The sequence below is a fragment of the Limanda limanda genome, chromosome 12, assembly GCF_963576545.1.
Source record: "Limanda limanda chromosome 12, fLimLim1.1, whole genome shotgun sequence".
Taxonomy (NCBI): Eukaryota; Metazoa; Chordata; class Actinopteri; order Pleuronectiformes; family Pleuronectidae; genus Limanda; species Limanda limanda.
The window spans coordinates 16,974,768-16,999,798 of NC_083647.1; the positions used below are offsets into that span (position 1 = coordinate 16,974,768).

A 25,031-nucleotide genomic window follows, 5' to 3' on the forward strand; every position below is an offset into this window, starting at 1 on the left:
TACTGACTCAGAGCTGCTCAGTCCAGAGGAATCCAGGTCTCCTTCTTCTGGCCACAAATCCTCTTCCTCGACTGTTGGGTCGATGCTGCCCCCTAGAGATCTCAAAAGTTACTCTTCACAGAGGGGGGTCAATTGACTGCTGTGTGAAATATGTTTTTCGCACTTATCCAAGAAGGTAAAGACAAAGATTAACTTCACACACACACACATCACATAAACTTCATCCCATTATTGCACTGTCTGATGACTAGCAGGGGGGCCACAGTGGCGTCTGTGGTGAGAAGCGACGACTGACTTTAGCCAGCGGTACGCACAGAATAATGAAGGAGTAATGAATAATAGAAGGATAATGAAGAATAATGACTTGGGGGGGGGGGGGGCAACACACATGTACGCACACACTCATACGCACACGTGGGGACAGACATAGATGATTATACAGTATCATCATTTATCTTTTCTTCTCAGGGACAGAGAGAGAGGTTCCTCTGTCCCCTCTGGAGAACACAACTTCATTAAGAAGGAGTCACAGATGGCTGCAGGGCCTGTGGAGAATCTCACTCTTACCATTTCTCTCATCTGCAGCAAAAGACTTCTGGCAAATAGGGGTGTAGATGACACGAGCAAAAGAAATGCTGCACCGAAAGGTCAGACCACATTAACACGAGGTCGCCCTCCGAATGATAAATATCACAATTACTCGAAACCATCGAGGCACACATCCCGATGCTGCTGTACAATCATTGCTTCTCAGGTTTTGGGGTCTTTTCTGTTTCTAGTTTGGCCGATCACGTCTGAGCAGGACTTTGTCGCAGGCAGGCAACCAGTCTGTTATACAGCCATCAGGTTTTTCATTTACCTGCATTCATAAGCAGATAGCTATGAGACAGCAGAGACTGACTCACTACTGGTTGAGCGTGTGTAGCCCCACAGCTCCATATCCTGATTGCCACTGTGTAGACGACTAGTATCAAAACAGATTAATTCTGCTATTAGTGGATCCTAGTCGGGTACATGCTGTGAAATTTTTAAATAAGAGTCAAAATCAGAGGGTTAAGTAACACATAACTAACGTACGACTCATGATGAGTTGATGCTTTGATGCAGGATGTATCACAGACTATTACAGACAAACAGGTAATAGAGCTGCTCCTGACACACAGTTGGGAGTTTAATGAAAGGAGTCGTGTCTGGAGGATTCAAGTAACTTTTATAAGAAGTTTGTTTTCCATTCTGTTGCTTTATACTTCACCATTTCTCTATTACCTCTAACTCAATCCCAATAAAAACATATATAATCTAGTTGTTTTTAATGTAGATAATAAAAATAATGATATTGGTAAGTCCGCCCTGCGTGCTGTTTCCTCCTTTTTTTATTTGCGCATATTGACTTTTCATTTATTCTTTTAACTGAACCATGTGAAATCCACTTGCTTCCTCCCACCTGCTCTGGCAGCCAGTCGTCACAGCCCGAGCCGGAAGGTAAACACTGCCAGAGATATGAAACGTTTCAAACACTTTCAAAGTTCTGTGGACTCTGGTTTTTGCTGCAGCATTTAGACTTTTACAAATTGAAGGCTCTCGTGGTTTAGATTTAGGTACAACTGTAAATATCCTGATGCTAACGTGCGCATTTGTTTCCGTGTTACTTTCCTTTTCATACCTCGCCTGTTGTTTTAATATCATGCCAAAGATTTCAACAACAACACACAGGAGGTGGACACACAGGATTCGGCTGCTTGCTTTTTAAATAGTGGATTGTTATTAATAATTTCTATGCTGCAGTTACGTTTCATATTAAGGGAACTTGAAACTTCTCTTTTTTTCCCCTCCCCGATACTTCCTTCATTCTCACCTGTGCAGTGATTATAGCCACTGGTTTATTCTTGCTCTTGTCAGTGGTTGACGTCTTCTCTACTCAACATGCTGCTTGGTACTTTTCTGCTGTTCTTCTCGTCTGTGAGCACAGGTAAGGAGACACTGTCTATCTTTCTAATCCAGAATACTGGTTTCAAATTCCCTGTTTCATGGTATGTGCTTCTTCTTGTCGTTGCAGTAAAATCCCAGATAACAACCTTGCCTGAAAGTACCACCCCGTTCATTACTACTACAGCGAAAGGTAATACCTCTGTGTTTGTTTAGTTGTCTGTCTGTTAGTTACCAGGATTACACAAAAGCTGCTCGAAAGATTTCCACACAACTTGTTGGAAGGTTGCAGTATGTGTCAAGAAAGAAGCCATTCAATTATGGGCTGGATCCGGATCAGGGGGGGGATCCAGGAATTGTTTCTTCACTTTCTTTAACATTGAGAGACATTGGCACACGAATATCTGTACAAACACTTTACACCAATCCATTCAGTAGAAATATATCATTGGGTATCTGGAACCTTAGACCTGTTTCTCCTGGCTCCATAATCAAAGTAATCGAGGATCACCAAAGTAATGAGGATTCTTCCTCAGGCCAATCCCTGAAAATCTATACCTTATTTCTCAGTAATCCATCTCATAGCTGCTGGGATATTTCAGTTTGAACCCTATTGGTGGATCCACAAACCTAAAGAACTAGAACTACACTGCTGATGTGGCTAAAAATCTGTTTCTCGTCTCCTTTCTTCCTCCACCACCTTCCATTCTGTATCTTTTACCTCCTCCTTCCCAGGAACAATACCTCCTGTGTACATGCTGGCCAAACCGGACTACCAAGTTGTAACAGATCGAACAGTCGAACTGTCCTGCCATGCTTACCTCATAAAGCCCACCATCGAATGGTCCTGGTCCTGGTCCTGGTCCTCGTCCTGGTCCTGGTCCTGGCACCATCTAGAGCAGGGGTGTCAAACTCAAATACACAGTGGGCCGAAATTTAAAAATGGCTTCAAGTCGAGGGCCAGAAGGGTTCAATGTTTATTGAAAACTTATTCAAAGAACCTTAGTGCACATATTGAACCTGGAACTAACAAGGCCTATAGAGTATTGGCGACAAAACAACATTTATTATGAAATAAATGAAATACATATAATACATAATACATAAATAAATATAAAAGTAATAAAATCAGTTTCATTATTGCTTTCTGGCTCTATTTGCAGTATTTCCAGTGAAAAAATTTTCTACAGGCAAACAACAGCCAAAAATAATTTACTTCAAAGAAAAATCAAATGTCCTGTAGTAGCAAGAGAAAGACAAGTTTTCCTGCAGCATCTGCGTCTCCCACAGGCGCAGCTTGGTTTTAAGAGCCCTCACTGTAGCGTACATGTCAGTGATGACATGGCCCCGCCCCTGAAGCTGCAGGTTGTGCGCATTTGTTTGTGTGGTACTCTCATTATCCTTTAATTTTGTTGAACTCTGTATAGTGATTGATAGTTTTTTCCTTTTCATACCTCGCCTGTTGTTTTAATATCATGACAAGATTTCAACAACAACACACAGAAGGTGGACACGCAGGATTTGGCTGCTTGCCTTTTAAATAGTGGATTATTATTAACAAATTTCTATGCTGAAGTTACGTTTCATATTTGGAAAAGGGAACTTGAAACTTCTCTTTTTCCCCCTCCCCGATACTTCCTTCATTCTCACCTGTGCAGTGATTATAGCCACTAGTTTATTCTTGCTCTTGTCAGTGGTTGACGTCTTCTCTACTCAACATGCTGCTTGCTACTTTTCTGCTGTTCTTCTCCTCTGTGAGCACAGGTAAGGAGACACTGTCTATCTTTCTAATCCAAATAACTGGTTTCAAATTCATTTTATTTGTGCTTCTTGTTGTCGTTGCAGTAAAATCCCAGATAACAAACTTGCCTGAAAGTACCACCCCGTTCATTACTACTACAGCGAAAGGTAATACCTCTGTGTTTGTTTAGTTGTCTGTCTGTTAGTTAGCAGGATTCCGCAAAAACTACTCGACAGGTTTCCACACAACTTGTTGGAAGGTCGCAGTATGTGTCAAGAAAGAAGCCATTCAATTTTGGGCTGGACCCGGATCAGGGGAGGGGATCCAGGAATTGTTTTTTCACTTTCTTTAACATTGAGAGACATTGGCACACGAATGTCTGTACAAACACTTTACACCAATCCATTCTGAAGAAATATATCATTGGGTATCTGGAACCTTAGACCTGTTCTCCCGGCACCATAATCAAAGTAATCAAGGATTACCAGAGTATTTAGGATTCTTCCTCAGGCCAATCCCTGAAAAAACTTATTTCTCAGTTATCCATCTCATAGTTGCTGGGATATTTCAGTTTGGACCAGATTGGTGGATCCACAAACCAAAAGAACTAGAACTACACAGCTGATGTGGCTAAAAATCTGTTTCTCGCTTCCTTTCTTCCTCCACCACCTTCCATTCTGTATCTTTTATCTCCTCCTTCCCAGGAACAGCACCTCCTGTGTATCTGCGGGTCAAACCGGACTACCAAGTTGTAACAGGTCCAACAGTCGAACTGTACTGCCATGCTAACACCATACCGCCCTACATCCGCTGGTCCTGGCAGCATCTGGAGGGTGAGACCTGGCGAGAGGTGGACCACAGTAGGAACCTGAGCCTCACAGAGCCAAACCAAAGCGGGCTGTACCGCTGCAGGGCTGAGAACGGGTATTCTGAGAGTACGAGCAATATCATCAGAGTCTATATCATCCCCATGCAGCCAACAGGTTGGTGGGCCCTTTTGATTTGTTGCCTACATAGCATTGGGAAGTTGTTGTATAGGTTTTTTTCTCAGTGCTAATGACTGTTAGTTTTATTTGTCAGAACATTAATGACACATTGTGACATTTCTTATGAGATGTTAAGAAGGCAACAACAACCATTACTTAATGTGCTCTAAACAGTGATTGGTACGATTGCTCGGTGTTCTCTCTCTGGGGAAGTGCAGGGCTGACTTTGCTGCGATTTGGACACACAATATGATTAATATTAATACATTTGAATAAACAATCGGCCAGCGTTCTGTAGCAGTCACTGGGTTTGTGAACTGTCAGCCTGTGGTCCGAGTTGAACCTGCCATTCTGTTTTCCCAACAAGAGATCGTGACTGGGAATTTCGGGATGCCCGGCTTCGTTCTTTCTCTCCTTGCCTTGAGCGTCAGTCTGTCTGTTCTGTGTTGGCTGGGCTGGGAAAGATTATGTGGCACACAGCCCCCCTCGAACACGGCAGCTAAAGGTAAAGAACACAGTTTTACTGTTGAAGCAGATATCTTCAATGATTCATTAAAAATTCTTTGTTTTCTTCAAGGTTGTCCTGCACCCGTAAAGGCACAAAAGTCAGTACACACTCACGTTTGTATCATTGTTTGTAATTTGGTCCACTATTAACAGACTGACTGCATTTTCTTTTCACACCAGGGGAGGTCTCCCATCGACTCAAGGCGACGGAAATGTGTACATGAATTACACAAACACCAACCAAGACTACAGTAATCTGGACCCCGTCAATATGACAGGGGACAGTATGTACTCAAGTTTGTCATGAGCAGTCAGGGGAAGGTGAGAAGTGCAATAAAAAGAGGAAGAACGACACAAAGGGTTTTTTCCAGTTATTGTCAGCATGTAGCTCTCATCATTCTGTTTGACCTGATAGATACGGCTTGCCATATGACGTCAGTGTGTACTTTAAAGTTAATAAACACAATTGGAACATGGTGGAAACTCATCCATCTGAGCTCTAGCTGTGTGAACATATCCCTATCACACATTAAGACACCTTTCCTTTACTACATGCTAATAAAACATGTAAATTGGTTCAGTTGTCATTGTCTTAACTCACAAGTTCTATTTTCCTTTTTTTATGCGCACAGATGAAAACATGCATTCTATTACTTTTTAATTTAAATTAATCATCACAGTCACAGCAAATGAAATCCACACATAACAATGTTATTACAGGATTATGGTAGTACAAACAAATCGTACTTTTGGAAGATGTTCCGGGACACTGCACACACCTTTTGAATAGAGCACAAGACAACCACAGCTGCTCAAATGCATCAGAAAATCCTTTTTGGCGTTACAGCAGATATGTACAGCTTTCTTTCCCACAGTCAGTCATGGGCTCTTTTCTTTCACCACGAAACATAGATGGGATTTCACAATATTGGATGGCAGAGGGGAAGCACAACTCAAGCGTTATAACCTCTGTTCCCTGGTTTCACAATGCCAGATAGGACTTTTCCAGGCGTGCTTATCCACACGTAGCGATCACCTTCATCATCACGAACCTGCTATGCTGGAAAGGCGTCATGTGAGAAGGGATTTGTGAAAACAGACGTGATCCACATTTTACTATCCAGATTACAACTGATCCTACCAAGTGTCACAAAACGGTCAAATGAGATTTCTTTGATTACTTCTTTATTTTACTAAGATGTTGTGTGTGTGTAATCTAGATAGGAGCTAAGGCACCATATGTTTTAAATAGCTGACTTTGTGTCTGGTGTCTCTTCAGTTAATTTAACAAACTGATGAAGTGCATTTGGTACATGAGTTGTGTTTTATCACTTCTGCTTGCAAAACTTCTGCTTTTCAGCTTCCACTTCACACAGGAAGAGCAGGATGACTGGTGCAACTCAGACATAAATTCTCACAGCATATGTGAATATTCACAGACTCCTGTGTGGTGTGTAATTTTTAACGAGTCGCAACAAGAGAGGCGTGGTCTTGCACCCACGATGCATCCCAGCACAACACACCAAGGACACTTTGACATGCCAAGCACAAACCCTCCTGACAGGCTCATGTGCCCGTTTAATAAACATCTACATTTTTATACAACTATTACAAATGTCTGAATCAATCCATGCCAGGTTGTTGGATCTCACCATGAAGTCTCTGGCTTGGATTTTTGCTGTCCATAGAGATCTGAGAGGTGGCCGTGTGCGAGCACCCTTCTCCCCTTCCGATTCTTTTAACGTGAGACACGATGAACCTTCTGAACTTCCTTGTGGCGAAAAAATAGACGACAGGATCCAGGATGCAGTTGAGGCCCATGAGGACCAAGGTGATCTGATGGGCGTCGTTGAGCGCCTGGAGAGTGCCCTGGTCCCAGTTCACGTGGCCCCAGCCCTGGTTGATCTGCAACACCGCCAGTGTCCAGGGGCCTTGGATGATATGGTGGGGCAGGAAACACAGAGAGAACACTCCCACCACTGCCAGCAACATCTGGAGAGCCCTGCGTTTCACCCCCCTGGGCCTTTTGGACTTTCTGGACATAGTTGATGCAGATCTTAATTCAGGCTGGGAAGGATTTTGATACAGTAACGCACGAGCGATAAGGCAATTGCAGAGCACAACAAGAAAAAAGACGACACAGAACATTCCAATTATCGCAAAATGAGTGGCAGCCACATTTTTCTTCTGTTTATCAGTCTCATTTTGATATCCCTCAAAGCAGCGAGTGAAGTTGTTCTCGTCAGTGTAGGTTCCTGGATCCTTCAATTGAGGAATCGCCGCCCCTATGGTCAATGCCCAGATGACGATGCACACGATGATGCCACGGCGCCTGTGGTCGGAGGAGGCTGCGTCCAGAGGCCGGGTGACCGCCCAGTACCTGTTGACACTGATGGCTCCGAGGAAGAAGATGGAGCAGTAGGTGTTGATGAAGAACAACGACCCCGCCAGCCGGCACATGTAGTCTGTGTACAACCAGTCACCATCGCGACTGTAGTAGCCAATCCAGAAGGGAAGGGTGGCCACGAAAAGAAGGTCGGCAATGGTCAAGTTGGTCATGTAGATGCGGATTTCACCCATGGACTTGGCTACGCGGAGGCGGCGCACAACAAACAGCACATAGATGTTGGCGAAGAGGCCGAGGATGAAGATGATGCCATAGACGACGGGGAAGAGGCGGTAACGAAACTTAGAGTCCAGGAAGGTTGAGACATCCCTGGCTGTAGTGCCCAGACCAGAGGTTCCTGTCACGGCAGCTCCTTCAGGGGTAGATGCCACCATTTTCCTTCTGTGAGTGACAGAACATATCAAGTTATGTGCAACTTAGATCTGGATGTAGAGTATTTGTACACAACAAAATTACAACGTAAACACATAAAAAATATTTTAAAAAAGAACAAGAAAAACGACCATCTAATATAGACGTGTTGTGATGGAAATTCATCTTGAGATTTGAAATAATGAAATTCTCAGACTGGAGTTGCTTTTGAGTGTTTATAATAATAAGCTCTGCAGAGTTTATACAACAAGCACGGGTGCTCAAAACGGAACAACTGGCCGCAAGTTCACAAAAGCCGGAACTTATACATTGAGGCGTTACATAACACATAATATGAAAAAAAGAAGACATGAAAGAGGTGAGATCATCCTCTGTCGTATCTGCTGTGTCCGTCCGTCCGCGGTACCAGTTGGAAGAAAAACATCACCAAATAAGGGTTCCATCCTGTCAGGTAGACAGTATCACAGCAGTGAGACATCTAGTCAGGGGATTTCCACTACCTTAGACACTGGTCAGTGGAATTTTCAATAACAGTGTCAAAGCAAATGAGATAAAAATGAGATATAAATATACTAGTGGAAGCATAAAGAAATCCTACCACCAGTTTCAAAAGTGGGCACAATGTTAATTCGAAATATCTTCCAACACTTTTTTACCCTTCATTTAGATCCACAGCCTCTCATCCAGGAAGTAAACGCACCACAAAGTCAAAGACAAATACTAAGAAAAAGAACCTGTGTGCAATTTACGATTCACCACCGGCATCATAAAGATTTAAAAGCTGAGGTGCAGAGTCCGGAGGCGGATGCTGAAAGAGAAGCAGTTATTATCGACGTCATGTGACTTTCATATGAACAATTTCAAAACCATAGAATCGGAAATCTTACCCAACTTTACTCAACATATGAGAAGATGTTATCGCAATCAGAGTCACAGTGAGACTCTTGTCAGAATTACAACATGAAGTTCAATTTGACTTGATCTTTGGACTTTAACGCACTGTGAATGAATTCCCTGAAGAATTCTTCTAAATCTACAGTCCAATTTGTTTTAGAGATCAGTTGTATTTCGCTTCCGTTTCCAAACCACACGCGGAGCAGATACATTTTAATATTCCGCTGTGGTTTTGTCTTAAAATAGTCTATTTCAACATTTTGAGTGATTTGGAAAATGTAGTTGTGAATATTTCACCATGCGATCAAACAAAAGTCTGCGTCGCACATAAATAACCATGTTATCTGAATCCTTTTCTATATGTTGACACCTGGATGTGATGAGGAAATCCAAAACGGAACGATTCATCTTTATCCTTAAACCGCATCTTCCTTTTCGCAGAAATCTCACTGTTTTCACATGTTGACACTAAGACTTCTGCAGAAAATCTCCTCTCCCTATCTTTAGAATCAACATAACATTCAACATCACATTTGTTTACTTTTACTGCAGAAAACAGTCAGAGTTCTGCAGAACTATTCCTTTCTGAGGTTCATGGCCTATGAGTCTGGTTCATCATTAGTTGAGGCAAATGCGTAATTATGCATTCATGCTCCCACATTGGGCTTTAGATGACAATATCCTTTCTAAGGATTTTTGTGTCACTGACAATAACTGCATTTCTAATGAGGCAGAACTTTGGCTTACCGGATGACTCACTGGATGACTAGTGCTTCCCTTTAAAGGATCTGGATAAACAATTCCGCAGAAAGCCTCCATGAAAACAAAAAACTGACAATGAACAACAAAGCAAAACCAGCACCACCAACTACCAACCAACACACTCTTAAATAAATCTAGAGTTTGATTCATTTGTTTGGTTATTTTGATCATCTTTCTTCTGGCACAAAGAAAATATTAAAATAAAAAAAGTCATATTATGACTATGGTCTCCCTTTTAACACATATTGTACCTATCCTGAGTTATATCATGTAGTTTGAAACATTCAAGGTGGTTTGGGTAAGATTTAGGAAAACATTATGTTTGGGTTAAAAATGCATAAATATACTGTGTCTGAAGTCAGTGATTCTGACTTTAAAGTCAGAATTCTGAGATTAAAGTCAGAATTCTGACTTTAAAGTCAGAATTCTGAGATTAAAGTCAGAATTCTGAGAAAAAAGTCAGAATTCTGACTTTAAACTCAGAACTCACTTATTTTTTCCACAGTGGCCCTAATCCTCTTCCGTACTTTTCCTCATCCTGACCTAAGGTGCTGTGATTGCCTTCAAATAACCACTAAAGGTTTCATGATGTATGATGTCAGAACAAATGGATATTGATATATTTTTTTCAAATTCTTTGTTTATAAGACACCGGTGACTGTAAACATACCACTTGATAAAATTCTACAGAGTGACACTTCACCTTTGTTACTGTTTCGGTGCCATTCCCGAATGAGACACGCCTTTATAAGATATAATAAACTATAACTTTACTGATTTTCGATCAATGATTTACTAGTTGTGGTAATGGTGAGCTATTGATAAGAATGTTCTTTGATTTGTATCATATCTTAAAATTGTTACATTTGTACAACAGGATAAAAGGTAATTAATTTTGCTATTATATTGAAGGAAAAAATATACAGGAGATAACATGTAACTATAAGGCAACAATTGATATCTGCCATTATTCACTCCTTCTTTTACTACACTAACCACAGACACATTTTATATGTTGTCATGTCTTAACAGAAAGAGAATAAAAGAGTAAATAATAAGCAGTGGACTTACCAGACTGTTTCTTCTCCTCTAATATCTCTCAGGCGGTGAACACTGTGAACGCCTCCAGAGCTCTGAGGAGTAAGTGAAGTTATTGTGTCATTACTGGGTGTGTCCCCCTATAAGTAGGAGTGTGAGTGTTTCAGCCTGGAGACGAAAGAGGGGGGGGGGGCTTCTATCAGTCTTCACGGGGAAACCCTCTGTGTTGCAACACAGATTCCAGTCCGTCAAAATGAGAGAGAGATGTTCATCATGGAGCAATCTGGGTGTTTTCTGGGTGTTTTTCTCTGAGCGACTTCTCCAATAATGTGGTGCAGTTCATCCAGACATGATGTTCTTTACCACCCATACATACACAGGCCTGTGCTCTCCTGAGTCTGTTGAATCTGTTACTTCACTGACATGGTCAATTTTTCACAAGTATGTATACATTCCAATATACAGTATTTATCTGATATTATAATTTCCCATCCTCCAGATTCGAACTTCTTTAACTTCCCGTATTCCTTATTTTGTGTGCAATTTGTTTATAATTTGTACTTCTTGTACAAAGTAATACTAGCTCATTACTGTAACCTATATAGTATGCAAATTTTTACTACACAAATTCCAGGGATTATATAGCTGTGATAGCCTTAGTTATTTTCTAAACAGAGGTTACTGGAGCGATAAGATGAGATGAAATGAGATAACATAACATAACATAGTATAAGAAAGAGCTTTAGTAATCCTCAAAGATAATAGAGAACTGTTAGGTTTAACAGAAAGAAAAATGATAATTACAGCAGCAGATGTTACTAAAAGAGAAAGATAATCAGTTTACAAAACAGAGAAGCTTTGCGATAAAAAGAAAATGAAGAAAGGATTGAAGAAACACTGAGGCTGTTGTCCATCTGATCTCAATGAGTCAACTGCTCCAGAGGTTGAGGTTTCTAACAAGTCAGCCTTAGTAGTTGATATATTTTGGTAGAAGCCCTCAAAGATCCGTTCACAGATAGGAGTGGGAGTCCAGGGACCTGAGGGTTGATAAGTTCTTGATGGGATTCGGCGCCAGACTTAGAAAGTGCCAGGTTTAAAAATGAATAAACATTTATGATGAAAAAAAAAAAATTAAAGTCTGTTTTTAAATCATCTGTTTCATGTTGTATTTGCCTACCCACTACAGATCTCTTGTGTGGGGCCTACAGCCAATAAAACCACACTATCATCAACATTATCTTGATTGCACGTTATGGTAACAAGAGGTTAAACTTCTTCTTATTATGGCCCATGATTCCGGCTCATCAGCAGCCGAGGCAAATGTGTACTTATGCATTTTAACCACGTGGGGGAGGAAGAGGCTCGTGAAAAAGAGGGGAAGACTTCTCCTCTCTCTATCACAGTGCACAGTGGTGGAGGGACTGCATTCAACACACAGCACAGCTACACAAACCTCTCCTCTGAGTGTGTAGTTTTAACAACCCCTTCCCCCCCTGCAAAGTAAAAATTAGATTCCAGCTCCAATATAGAAGCACAACGCAACACGTCCTCCTCTCCCTGGTGCCACAGTATAATTCCTAGATTAAGGTTAACCAGCCTCCCCGACCTTATGGCTGTTATTATGGTTTGGCAGCGGAACAAGACAGCAAGAGCTCTCTGGTGGTTGTGCCCTGCATGACTGCCAGACACGCTGTGCCATTGCTTGGTATACACGGCTACAGTGTTTGAAAAAAAGAGGAACGCCTCACATATACATCTTATTGCTCGTGGTTTGGGTGTGGATTCAAAAGATTCCACAGCAAGACGCTGAGATTTGTTTTGGTCATGAAATGGAGAGCAGCATATGAGGGATGTGGTTTGGTTCAAAAGCTCGGTATGAGATATTCAATGTATCGTAGGCTGTACACTGTACAACATCAATTCAACTGAGACAGCTCATCTCTTATCATCACCATACATGAGTTCAAATAGATATTTCAAGTTAAAAATTGTAGTTGGAATTTTTTCTCCAGAGACTCTTTCTTTTGATAAATGGAAAAGTTTGACGTTTTTAGGAAATGTTTGCTTTTTCTGCCACGAATGAGGATATCGTCACCAATCTCACATGAGGATGCTAAATATGAATTAAAAGCTAACAGTCAGTTATGATGAATTAGCGCAAAGGCAAGATTCAACGTGGAACTGCTTTACTGCCCCTATAAAATAGGCTATAACAAAATCTTGCAGTCTGGTTGTTTACCCTAGTTTTCCGTATTTGTGCTAAGCTAAGTTAAGCTAAGCTAAACAGCTGCTGGCCGTGGCTTTGTTTTTATAATGTAGAGAGTAGTACCAGGCTTTAAGCTAAGTCACAGCTGTCTCCAAGTGAAACAGGGCTTAACCAGGGTGAAGATTAGTGTCTGTTTCAGTCCCAAAGCCCCTTCACTTTTAAATTAACTCATTAATTAATGATGCATTGAGTCATAATATTGAGACAAAGGAATAAATAGCTCTTCAATTGTTCTTATTTGGTGACTTGATTACAGTGGATATCTAATTTAGCATTGGATATTGGAGTAACATCATCATCATCAACAGTGACCAGGTTTTGGTCTTCATCGACTCCTTGAGGAAATAGCTGATTCTTTCCACTTTTATTTGACTTCTTCACTGTTTCACATCCAAAAACAAGCCACAGATCAGAAGGTGAACGAAAACAGTGAATCTAAGTATATTGAGCTTTTGTTTCGATTTCAGCTGTTTTGGCATTTTCACAACTCATAACATGACTTTGAGCAGTTTCAGTTGGGGAAAGTATTTTTTACAAAGTAGAACCAGAGCAGCTTTCAGTGTTTTACAGTGTAATGTTAAATAACTCTTGGATTCAAATGCAGACTTGCCATGGTGGCTGTAGTTTCATGCTTCACAAATATGTCTGTGGGCTTTACACTTGCACCTGGCTCCTCTCTGCATGCCACTTGATTCCTTCTCTTGAATATGGTTTTCAGTCCAGGTGTGCAGAGACACAAGAGAGGGGAAGCTGCCAGGACCTCAACAGATTTTCTTTTTTTTTTTATGGGATAGCTATGCTACAGTCAGAAGTCAGAGTCATGCATTCCTCAGGGAGGCAGGAAGGGAGGGAGAAGCCTGTGTGGACCTTTTCTCGTCCCATTAACACCTTTTCACAGTCCCTCCTTCATCTTGATCTTGATGCATGGCTCGTTGCCTCTGGCAGTTAGACATGAAAAAAGTCCCAGTTAGATGCAGACAGGTAGGTGTTCAAGGCCGCTTCAGGGGAAAGGCAAGGACGCCACGGTGGAGAATTGATAAATGAGTGTAGTGTGTTTGACTGCACATCTTGCCTGCCAGTGGGTTCGGAAGTGGGGAGTGCAGGTCTCTCAGGCAAAGTCGCTACATGCCAGAGGCTGAGGTTTGAGGAATGTCCCCCTGCAGTGAGTAGAGAGAGAGAGAGAGAGAGAGAGAGAGAGAGAGAGAGAGAGAGAGAGAGAGAGAGAGAGAGAGAGAGAGAGAGAGGCCACGTGAGGCAGAGCGAGACAGGCTGAGGCATCTGTACTTCAAGATGATATAAGACCTGACGGGAAGACGGGGACTTTTTTCCAACCTTATCAAAGGATTTGAAGCTCTCGTCCTCCCGTGGGACGTTCTGTCTATTAGGGACATAAAAGCCTCAAACATCAGACCTCAGCTATGGGAAAGAAAGAGTGTCAAGATTTAATGCAATCGAACTAATATGACATGAATGTACAAGTAAGGTTGATTGTAAAGAGCAGCTCTCCCCTCACATAGCGTGCAAACACGACATGGAAGGCTACACAATGACAAGCTGCCCCACATTTTAATCCATCAGGGTTACATCTGTTTAAATACTGGTCATAACCCGCCCTGAGAGCACAGTGAATTAAGCACATTAATCCTTATAATCGCTGTAAAAAGGACATAAAGTAGGAAAGCTCCAGTATGAGCCATATTGTGGCGTCAAATCCTCCTACTTTGTTCTCGTTTTATTCCTACGTTCTCATTTTGGATTGTCCAAATAATATTGTCAGGTGACCATTGACCCGATCCCTGCACTCTGTACTATTGGCTGCTTGTGATTTTGGTGATCTGCACAGGATTATTAGAGATTAGTCTGCCGTTTCAGCCTCCGCAAACTCTCTCTGGATAAGATAAAATACCCAATGTGAAAAGCAAACAGCAAACAAAAAAAATCATGTGGGCTTAAGACTTTTTATCTGTTTGAAAAATGTATCGCAATTTGTGCTGTTTATTTGCTAAAAGTCTTATTGGGACAAACAAGCTGACGTTTCAGGCTGGTGAAGGATGTTTGTGATTAGGAAGGATGTTGGCTATAACACGGCTCTTCCTGAATCAGCTTGTCCAGTGTGTCCCACAGAAAATCTAATGTAGGAGATTAGGTTCCCTCAGAGTTTGTCCTTATGCATGCATTAGATCGCATATGCATTTGCATTTACATCGTTTGACGTATTAAGGCAAATTCCCCAAACGACAGGAGCCTGTCTGGGCATGAGCCAAACCTCTCGGGACGGATGAAACATGACCGATGAACATAAAAAAGAGGCTCTTTCCACGCTCCTCTTTACTTATATTTCATCTCACTGCGTCCAGAGCCCTGACGGATGTTTAGGACTTTTCTTCTTCATAGATCAACACAGTATCTCTGGAAAATAAGAGAAAACCCCATTTTTTATGGCAACATTCTCTCTCACGCTGGGCCTTTGTCTTTGAAGAACCGTTAGCATGAGAAATATAGGGACACACAAGGCAAGGCAACTTTAAAAAAAAAAAAAAGCATGTTTCACAAACTGTGTTAGATTCAAAACATTACAAAATAAAATATTTAAAAGTGTAGCATAAAACAGGTAAAAAAGATTTAAAGAGGTAAAATAAATAAAAAGGATGAATCTGAAATGTTGAAAGAGAAACATTTCACAAATAAAATCCATAGAACTGTGAAAAATAATACATTAAAAATAGAATAAAATACAACCATGTATGACGTTGAAATAGCTTAGTAAAGGGTACTTGTGAATAAAAAAGTGTTCAACCTGGTTTTAAAAAATGCAATGGATGAAGGGTTAATCGGACTAGAGATATTTAGGCAGTCACATATTCACATTCACCTGCTTGGATTTCCTGTTGTGGAGCTCAGGTGTTTGCACGGGCATGCCCGCTAATGCAGCAGCTTCTGAAAGGATTTAATTTTTACTTTGATAACATTTGGTATTTTTGGCCTTTCCCCCACCTGGAGAGATCATCCCTGTGACATCATATTTACCTCACCTTGCCCATTGTGTCAACTGGCATGATTAGAGCAGTATGGTTGTTGCATAATCACTGAAGGCATGTTCGACGAGGCGGAAACAAAGGATTTGACCGTGGGAATCTCGACAAAGGACGGTTTTAATTTCGCAATCGTCTCACCGGCACCGCCAAGGTCCCAGATAGACGTGAACGTTCGTGAACGTCCTGTAAATTCCTGAGACAGACACAGTGTCCCGTGGATGTTACATTTGAATGGAAACCAAGGCAGCACAGATTTTGTTTTTGATAATAGAGCAAAGTGCTCAAATGACAGCAGTGTTTATGACCTCCTCTGCCCCCAAATTAAGGAGTGTTTCACAAGAATGTGTCTAAGTAGGTCCAGTGTGTGTCTGCTTGTGTGTGTGCTTGTGACTTCACCTGGTTTGCCTGGCTGTCCCTGACATTCACAACAATTAGGAGGTATTTTATTATCCACGCGTACGTAAGTAAAACATAACAAACGCACGATGAAGAATTTACTGCCCCGCCATAATCACGCTGTAATAACAGAGTGCACAGTACACGTGAGTTGCACTTATTATGCTGTATCACTGCAGTGCACTTGAAGATAGCACACTCAGTGGCACCAGTTGAACCCAGGGAGTGTGTGTGTGTCCATGTGCAGCTACAGGGAGACGGACTGATCCATGTGTCCTTTGTGAGGGTCGAACCATCTGAGCTGCTCTAGGTTTGGACTCAGGGCAAGAAAACTGTTTAAACTGTTGAACAACCCAACAACATTATCCATTCTCACAGAAAAGTACACAAAGTAGTAGTAGTGGTGGTTGTGGTGTTACTGGTGCCACAACAACCAGCCTAAAATCAATCTCTATAAACACATTCAAGGTTCTTGGGATCTAAAAGGTCCAGAGGAAAACTATGATAGTATATTGAACAAACTTGACAGGATTAAACTCTTTGGACGCATGCACTTCTCAACAGGTGATTATACTTTATCCAAAACCAATGGAGAGAAACATAAGAGATAAACAAAAACAATGATTACAAAATAAAACATCAGAAACAGGAGCAATTAGATTACAAATAAGAAATAATTGTAAAGAGATGTTTTTTTCCACCATAAAGCTGATCAAAGTATTTCAAGCCATAAACCGGCTTCAAATAAACTTGTTTTCGACTCATTGGCACGAGAACAGAAACTTATTGCATTAGAGCTTAATGGCTTTGGTATAGGCCTAATGTTTAGATAAACACACTTACCAAACCCGAGGGGCTTTTGGGACAGTAATCTGGGTCCAGGGTCTCAGTTGCATGTATCATCGGCATCACAACAGTTGTGGAGCTCTATTTTTGACATCTGCACATTTATTGTCATATGCAGAATAATCACCATTCTTATGGCAGCCAAAAAACTGTTACAGTGTCATGATATGTATTTAAACTGTAAAGTTAATTGGCTTTATCCATTGAGTTCATGTGACTGTATGATTTCTACTTTTTGTAGTTTATGTCATAAACTCTTATTCTTGACATGGGAATAATTGTGGTGCACAACATTAAACTTTACAGTAAGTTTGTACTTGTTGGAAATGTATAGATTGTTATGGTTTTATTAATATCATAATATTATATTTCCTTTATTCCATTAGGGGGTATCTTCTTCTTATTGTTGTTTTCATTTATGATTGTATATGTGCGTGAGAGAGAGAGAGAGAGAGAGAGAGAGAGAGAGAGAGAGAGAGAGAGAGAGAGAGAGAGAGAGAGAGAGAGAGAGAGAGAGAGAGAGAGAGAAGGGGGACATTAACTGTGAGTGGATCAGAATCACTCGGTCTCCCCTCGCAGCCTCAGCCTGGTTTTCCTTCCTCCTCGCCGGCCACCCTTTGCCCGGGTGATGTGGGGGAGAGAGGCGGGACCTCGGAGCCGGGAAGGGCGTTCTCTTTGCGGTCAGACCGGGCAGAGTCATCCCGAGGGGTGGGTCCTCCGGCAGCACAGAAGGAAAACCCACCTTTTTTCATTGTTACGGACGCGGTGGTGGAATGTGATGGTTTGATCTCCAGCAGCGGGCCAGCGACCGAGGAACTATCAGACGAAAGCGGCACTCGGGAGCCGGTGTGACCGGGAAGCCAGAGCCAAGTGTCCGGGCCGAGGCTGAGTCTGTCCGGGTGAACTCGTCCGGGAAGAGGCAGCAGCAGCAGCGAGTCCCGCCGGCCGCATGAGCTCGCACCCTGGGAAGTTGTGTGGATTTTACCGGAGCGGGTGTTTTACTGGGACCGGGCGCTGGAGCCGCGAAGGTAAAGTTCGCTTCTTGTACTTCGGGTGTTTTACTGGTGTTTTACTGGTGTTAGTGGGAACACTGGGGGTCGAGTTTCAGGCTCCGTGCGGCGGCTTCCTGAGTCGGGACTGCAGAAGTCTGAACTGCGGCAAGTTTTTCAACCCTCCTCCTCCTCCTCCTCCTGCTGCTGCTCTTCCTCCTGCTGCTCTTCCTCCTCCTCCTCCTCCTCCTCCTCCTCCTCCTCCTCCTCCTCCTCCTCCTCCTCCTCTTCCTCTTCCTCCTTCTCCTGCTTTTCTTCCTCCTCTTCCTCCTTCTCCTGCTCTTCTTCCTCCTCAACCTCCTCCTCTACTCTTCTTCCTCCTCCTGCTCCTCTTCCTCCTCCTCTGCCCAAGTGAAGCATCCAGGACTGCGGCGAAACCCCCAGGTGCTTTTCAAAATGCGTCTGATTGGAGACACTTGCGTCACGGTTCCACGCATGTGTCGGTGTTACATTGTTGCGTTCACCTTGTGTCTACGCACATTGTAACGTCACGCTCCCCCCCATAGGCTACACAGAATGGGACTGTCCAAAATGTATATCGAGACAAAACTATTCATATAGCATCGATATCGATAATGATCTAGATCCATATCACATAATTGTTTCTCTTAAAGTTGAAAGACAATTGATTGAATTCTATCTGGATAGATATTGATATGGTTTAATTGCTGATCCCTACAAAGTAGTGATTCATTTTTTTAAGATTCAGAAGCTCAGATGATAGTGTAAATCTCTGGGGAGGGAATTCAATTTGAAGTGTATGAAAATCTCTTTTCGAGCTATTTGAACATATGAATATTAGGGGCTGGTCGATTTGGCCAAAAGTTGATAACGATCATAACCGTGAGAAACATGTCACGGTTTATTAACCCTGAGTGAAGGATGTGGTTTTAAACTCTTCTTTATGGGCAGAGAACACATTAGACACATTTCATGTTAAACCTCCTCACTGTACCTATTGAATTAGCAATGTATCGCTGTATATTAAACCTTTTTTATTGTTATTCATTGTTAAATTATACTACAATATGTATTGATATTGTTTCATAGCCCTGCCCTACAACAGAATAGAAAGCTATAGATCACACACATCGTTGAGACAAAAACAGACAAAAAAGTGCAGACTTCCTGTACCTGTCGCAGACTTTGAAGTTTTGTTCAGGACGTTATCTTCCTATGAGCTGGTTGGACCTTGCCTGTACTTTGCCCCCCCCCCCCTACATGTATTAAGTCATCAGGAGTTTTAGGGTATTTTCTTGTGAGGTTTCAGTTTATGTTGTTGACACTCACTATCAGCCAGATAAGCTACTGCATTTCTAGACTTTGTACCAGACTACAAGGCCGGTGTTTTCCCCTGAGGACAAAAAGCAGGAAAAGAGGACTGACCGATTCACATGAACATATTTTAATATATGTCTCCTACACTTTATAGTGTGTTTAAAGAAAGGAAAAGCTGTATGGTATGTGGAAAACGTGTATAGTGCAGTTCACGTAAGGTGGCATTCGCAAAGGCCATAGTAAGAAGGGAGGAGACGTGGAAAAAGTCCCAATTTAAGCACCATGAAATCATAATTGAGCACTAACGTCACTCTATTTAATTCACTTGTGCATCAACCTGTGGAGAATCTACAGAAATAACTGGATGAATTTCACAGTACAGTGAGTTTACAGTAGGAAGGCATATTGAACACAACCTGTACTTAGGTCTTTCATCTGTTGAATGAGTTCAAGGCAGTTTGACAGCGGCCAGACGACATTGTGGACCCGTGATGACAAAATGAGTTGTGCACATGTTCCTGTGTTCACTGGACAAGGTTTTTGGGACGGTGGACAACTATAGTGCAATCGCAAAAGAGCTGAATCAGCCTTGGATGTAGTGCTGAACGTTAGTGTGAAAAACCTGCACTGAAAATGAGTTGCCAATGGGCCGAATATGAAAAGAAAAGACTTTTAATAGTTTGAGTAATCTATCAAGGGAAATGGCAAATACTCAGTTTCTAGCTTTTCCAAATGTCGAGATTCTGAGCTTTTTTCTGGGATATCAACATTTTTGGGTTTTGGACTTTTCCTCAGACAAAACAAGCAATTTGTAGATGAACTTTACAACCCCAGAAAGTTATGAAATCGAAATCATAAACAACTAGAATGTCACTCAGTAGAGCGCATTCCTCCGCCGAGGCCGAACACTCACACTCACAGATATCAGTCCCCTAAATGTGCCAGATTTTTTCAATCAAGATCAATGAATGGGAAATAGGTGAACGTGTCAAAACATGCCCATTTACGCAACGTTAAAGCAAGTGAAAAACAATTCTTAGATCCGCCTCTTTGTGCGGATCTGCACCAAAATGTTATTGGGTTCTTTCTTCCCACATCCCATCGCATCGTGGTAATCCATTCCGTAGTTTTTGTGCAATCCTGCTGAAAACAAACAATAAAGAAACAATGGACAGGGGCTAAAACATAACCTTTTTGAGATCTGAGGTACTAACTATAACATCAGTTCATCACAGCCCTAACTGGATGACTTATTAAATCTATAAACACGCTTGTTCTGTTTGAGTATGTGTCTGTTTTCCTTCTCGTGTGATGGCATGTGTTGCTCGGCATAGGCTCCACACATACATGTATTAAAACAAGGTGGTAGAGCCCAAGGTCTGAACAGTGTGCGCACTGTGCTGCCTCATCAGAACAGTAACAGAGGAGAGTGTGTGCACATGTGTCAACAGCAGAAAAGGTAGCTGCAGTGGTGGAATACTTATCTGCCAGGTGGGGCTCGTAAAGAGCAGCATGGGGAGGGAAGGAGATGGAGGGGGGACCTGCCTTGACCTGTTTCAGACATGAAGGAGACCAAAAAAAAGCTGCTGATGACTTTCCAGTAAGGCTCACCCTCCGAGCCAGCTGTAGATTATACCAGCTGAGCCGACCAGCATGTGCTGCTGTGAATCCACTTTGCTCCTGGAACTCGCATGGCAGCTTGTCCTGGAGGTAGACGTGTGAAAATGGTTTCCTTTGGTATTTTTGGGGGGGTAGGGGGGTGATTACTTATTACACCGCATGTGGAGGGAATGTTGGGCGAGCTGCAAAGGGAAAAATCAAACGAGAGTCACAGCAAAGCGAAGAGTGAGTTGTCTACTTTTTCCCTGATTACTGCTTGATCAGTGGATTTACAGTCTTGATTATGTTCCGAGTTTGGTTTGGTTACTGTCTCTTATGACACTGATTCCAGCAGATTCTCCCTTTGACCTTCGTCCCTGTACCTGAACATGATTGCTTAGTATGCTGACACAGTGGGAGTGCCACCTGTTTTATGATCTTTAAACAATGCTGATGGCGACAATCGAAAGTTACACAGAGACAAGGTTTCACTGTGTCCTCTTGAAGAGGTGTCGCCTGCCATGCAATGTAATAATCACACGCTATTCTTCCTCCTTTATGACCATGGCTATTCCTCGCATGGTTGGTTTTCCACTCCGCCACGACCGCCTTACGAAACAGCCTGTACTGCTTTGGGTGAAACCCAAAACTAATCATTATGGGTGTCCAATAAGGGTAATTATCAGATTTAGCGCTGGACCTGGGGATTACGGAGTGGCTAAATGACGGCTCTGGGGATTAAATTAAAATATTGAGGTTTTCTTCTTGGGAGATTCAAACCGCCGGGAATGTCCAACCGGGCCGGTCGGTGGTGGTACAGCCGCTTCACACATCATGGTTTAATGCACACAGCCCCTCCTGTTTGTGCAGCTCTATCACATCAGTGTGGAATTACAACACGTTACTATTGACGTCATCTGTCATGAGTGCACACAAAAGATAATGGATCGTTTTATTGCTCAGCTGGACCTAAAGGTATATTTAGAATCCAGCCATCAACCTGTACTATTATGAAAAGCCATAAGAAAATGAAACACAGTGAAATGATAGTTAGACAATATAAGCTCACCATTGAAGTTTCCCAGAGACTAAGGTGATGCAAAATGCTGGTTAAACAGGAGCAAACGTCCGGAGCCCACATATATTCAATTTACTATCTTGTATGACCAAGGAAAACCATTAAATCTCCACATTGGAGAAGCTCTATCCAGCAAACAGATTAGTTACAGAGCTATTTTCTATAAATCATCTGATCAACCAATTGTTTCAGCTTAAGTAACCATAGCAAAAAAAAACTATTTAAAAACATCAATGTAGCAACTTCATTCCCAAAGGAAAAAACTAGTACAGAAAAGTCAGCAGCCACATGAACACACGTGTGTCTTGTACAGTCTGACCTATACATCCTAATGAGCTGTAACGGATAGCTCAGATAGAATTAGACCGGATGGTGTTGCTTTTGGTTATTCTTAGTGGTAGACTCTCAGTTTCAGCCTCGGTAACCCTCTTGCTTGGGACCAGATTTGGCGGAGGATGCACACACAGGACGCAAGAGTGATGTTGCAGGTGTTACGAAACCGAGGCCTCCTTGAAATAGCAGCGCTGAATCACGGTCTCCAAGAGGCTCGTATTAAAGCCCACACACATTCTGTGAGCGTGTGTCCTTTTGCGAGTGTGTGTTTTTGTGTGTACGTGTGTGTTTCGATATAATGTAATAATGGGCTCAGTATCTGGGACAAATGCTGTTGACAATACTCAGGCCAGCTGGAGTTGCCGTCTGCGTGTAAGCAGGCTCGCAGGGAGACGGGTTAATGCCATAATGTTGATTGTGTGGGACTCCGCTTGTACATGCTTTAGTGTGTGTGTGTGCCGTTTTTTTCAACACAAATTCCAAAACTACTATTTCCAGCTTCTCGTTTTGAGAAAATATCGGCTTCTCTTGGTTTTGGTTGTAAATGGAACATTTTGGGGTTTGGGGCTTTTGACCGTACTTTTAAAGAAGGAGTGATTTGATTAGTCGAGAATGTCATCAATCATTCCGAAGCATTTTAGTCGCAGCCCCAACAATGTCCACTGCTTGTGTGCTGTGTACAAGTGTGTATCTTCACAGTTTTTGACTTGCAGAAGTGATTAGTCAATCAGCAGAAAATTGACCAACAACATTTAATCTATACTCTGTTAAACATTTGGTAACTTGTCTTTATCGGGCAAAACAAGCGTGGCAGATTTGAAGAGTTGCTGCGTGTTGTAATCAATTTACACATGAGAATCAGTGACAATATTCCTCCTTATTCCCAGTCGTCCCTCCACTCTTCTCTTCTCAGCCCTCATCCCGTCAACCCCCCCCTACCAGCTTTCTTTATCAGCGTTGGGCCAGTGACGGGGCAGAGCGCTGTGATTTCAGCTGGAGTTCAAACTACTTGAACTTTGTGTGTACTCGCAGGTTTGTGATGTGTGTGTTTTCACGCATATCTCGGCGCCGCTGCCCCCAAGCCGTGTAGATGTGTCACCAGATACTGGAGGTTGAGTGTATCAGTCACTCAGCGACTAGTAGCCAGGAGCACATCGCAGCTCCAAGTGTTCACATGCCCCATTAGGGCTCTCATTAACACATACACTGACACGCAGAGTGACAGATATGTGCTCTCGCTCTGTAAGAATTCCATGTCACAGCAAGAAAGGACTCTGTTCATACAACCTCTCCTGCGTGTGTGTGTGTGAGTGTGAATGAATCCCCCTCATTAGTCCGGCAAAGCGTGCCAAACGGCCTCCTCATTACCAGCCGCTCTGGTGGACCCTCTGTCCCGCGGTGGCGTGGTGGCATGGTCACTCGCTGATGCCTCACCGCTCCGGCCCTGCCGCGGCCGCAGGTGACTCTCTGTGAACCAACGGTGAAGTCGAAGGAAAGGCTGCCAGTGCAGGTGACTGTGTTGTGTCCAGTAGCCTGCAGGAGATACCCATGGTATTTAACTTTTAAAAATTAGGAAAAATCTTGAGATGATGACTTCCTCCAATTGTCATCGTTTAACTCTTTTCAATATGCAAGATATTGGTACAAGTGAAGTACTGTGTTGGATATTGGCCGATGTGGATATCTGGTGGCCAGTGTCGAAACCAATATTTGACATATATTTATGGTTGTAGTATTGTATAAGGTTATAGCTGTTAAAAAACATTAAAATGTCAATGAGTGAGTGGATTCCCTTCATGGTCTGTTTGTCGCTGGCTCTCGTAGTATGCCTAAGTGTTTAAACTTCTTATTTTCCACATGTTTGATTCAGCACATGTCCTCTCTGTCCAAAACTCAAATTAGCTAAATCAAATTCATTTTCTTTCATTTCAACAACATCCACATTTCTTGTGCACCTCACAGCCTCTCTGGCTTTAGCTCGTACTTTGTAACTGGTTTTAAAATGATTAGGATCTTAGAAAGATTGTATAAATCTAACTTTTAGTAACTAAACTGACAGGTCTGCTATTTACTGATCTGTAATAGATATTATTGAATTACTCGTGATTATCAAGCAAACAGATGGTTATCAAATGGAATTTTCCTTGGAAATCAAGCTGTTGCAGAATGATTAACTTTCGCACAAACCCGTAGACAGAAGTAAAATCCGTGGTTAATAATTTCTACTGTACGTTTCACAGCTCTGCCACCGAGCGCCTGACAACAATAAACCATCACGTTTGAGAATCATTTACAGAAACTCTACTCAGACGTCTGCTCCCTGCTGCAATCTGACACGTCTCCATTTCCTTGTATTGTCATTGGTGTGATAAGGCAGCTAACCACCAGCAGAGGAACTTTGTCTTTCATTTGTAATTATGAATAAATCCTCACAGCTCAATGGTGAGATATAATTGTACTGTCGCTGTTATGATTGTAAATCCCCCTGAAATCCACAGCCTATGAACAAAGAGGACAA

At 42.2% G+C, this 25,031-nt stretch overlaps 3 protein-coding genes across 3 annotated transcripts in view; 2 read left to right on the forward strand and 1 right to left on the reverse strand.

Moving 5' to 3' along the window:
• Window positions 1–3,644: 3,644 nt before the first annotated feature.
• LOC133014934 (uncharacterized) lies at window positions 3,645–5,634 on the forward strand. Its single transcript, XM_061082148.1, has 6 exons — window positions 3,645–3,690; window positions 3,772–3,834; window positions 4,372–4,650; window positions 5,021–5,158; window positions 5,231–5,258; window positions 5,341–5,634. Exons 1-6 carry the CDS (start codon window positions 3,645–3,647, stop codon window positions 5,465–5,467), a joined length of 681 nt encoding a protein of 226 aa, XP_060938131.1. The 3' UTR covers window positions 5,468–5,634.
• Window positions 5,635–5,821: 187 nt separating this feature from the next.
• On the reverse strand, window positions 5,822–10,717 carry ptafr (platelet-activating factor receptor). Its single transcript, XM_061083118.1, has 2 exons — window positions 10,667–10,717; window positions 5,822–7,948 (listed from the first exon to the last, which is right to left on the reverse strand). The coding sequence occupies exon 2, from the start codon at window positions 7,939–7,941 to the stop codon at window positions 6,784–6,786; it is 1,158 nt and encodes a 385-aa protein (XP_060939101.1). The 5' UTR covers window positions 7,942–7,948; window positions 10,667–10,717; the 3' UTR covers window positions 5,822–6,783.
• A 7,096-nt stretch (window positions 10,718–17,813) lies between these two features.
• luzp1 (leucine zipper protein 1) overlaps window positions 17,814–25,031 on the forward strand; it is a 45,194-nt gene continuing 37,976 nt past the window's right edge. The window contains exon 1 of the mRNA XM_061082595.1: window positions 17,814–18,204. The gene's annotated coding sequence lies outside the window, so the exon portion shown is untranslated. The remainder of the gene's footprint in view (window positions 18,205–25,031) is intronic.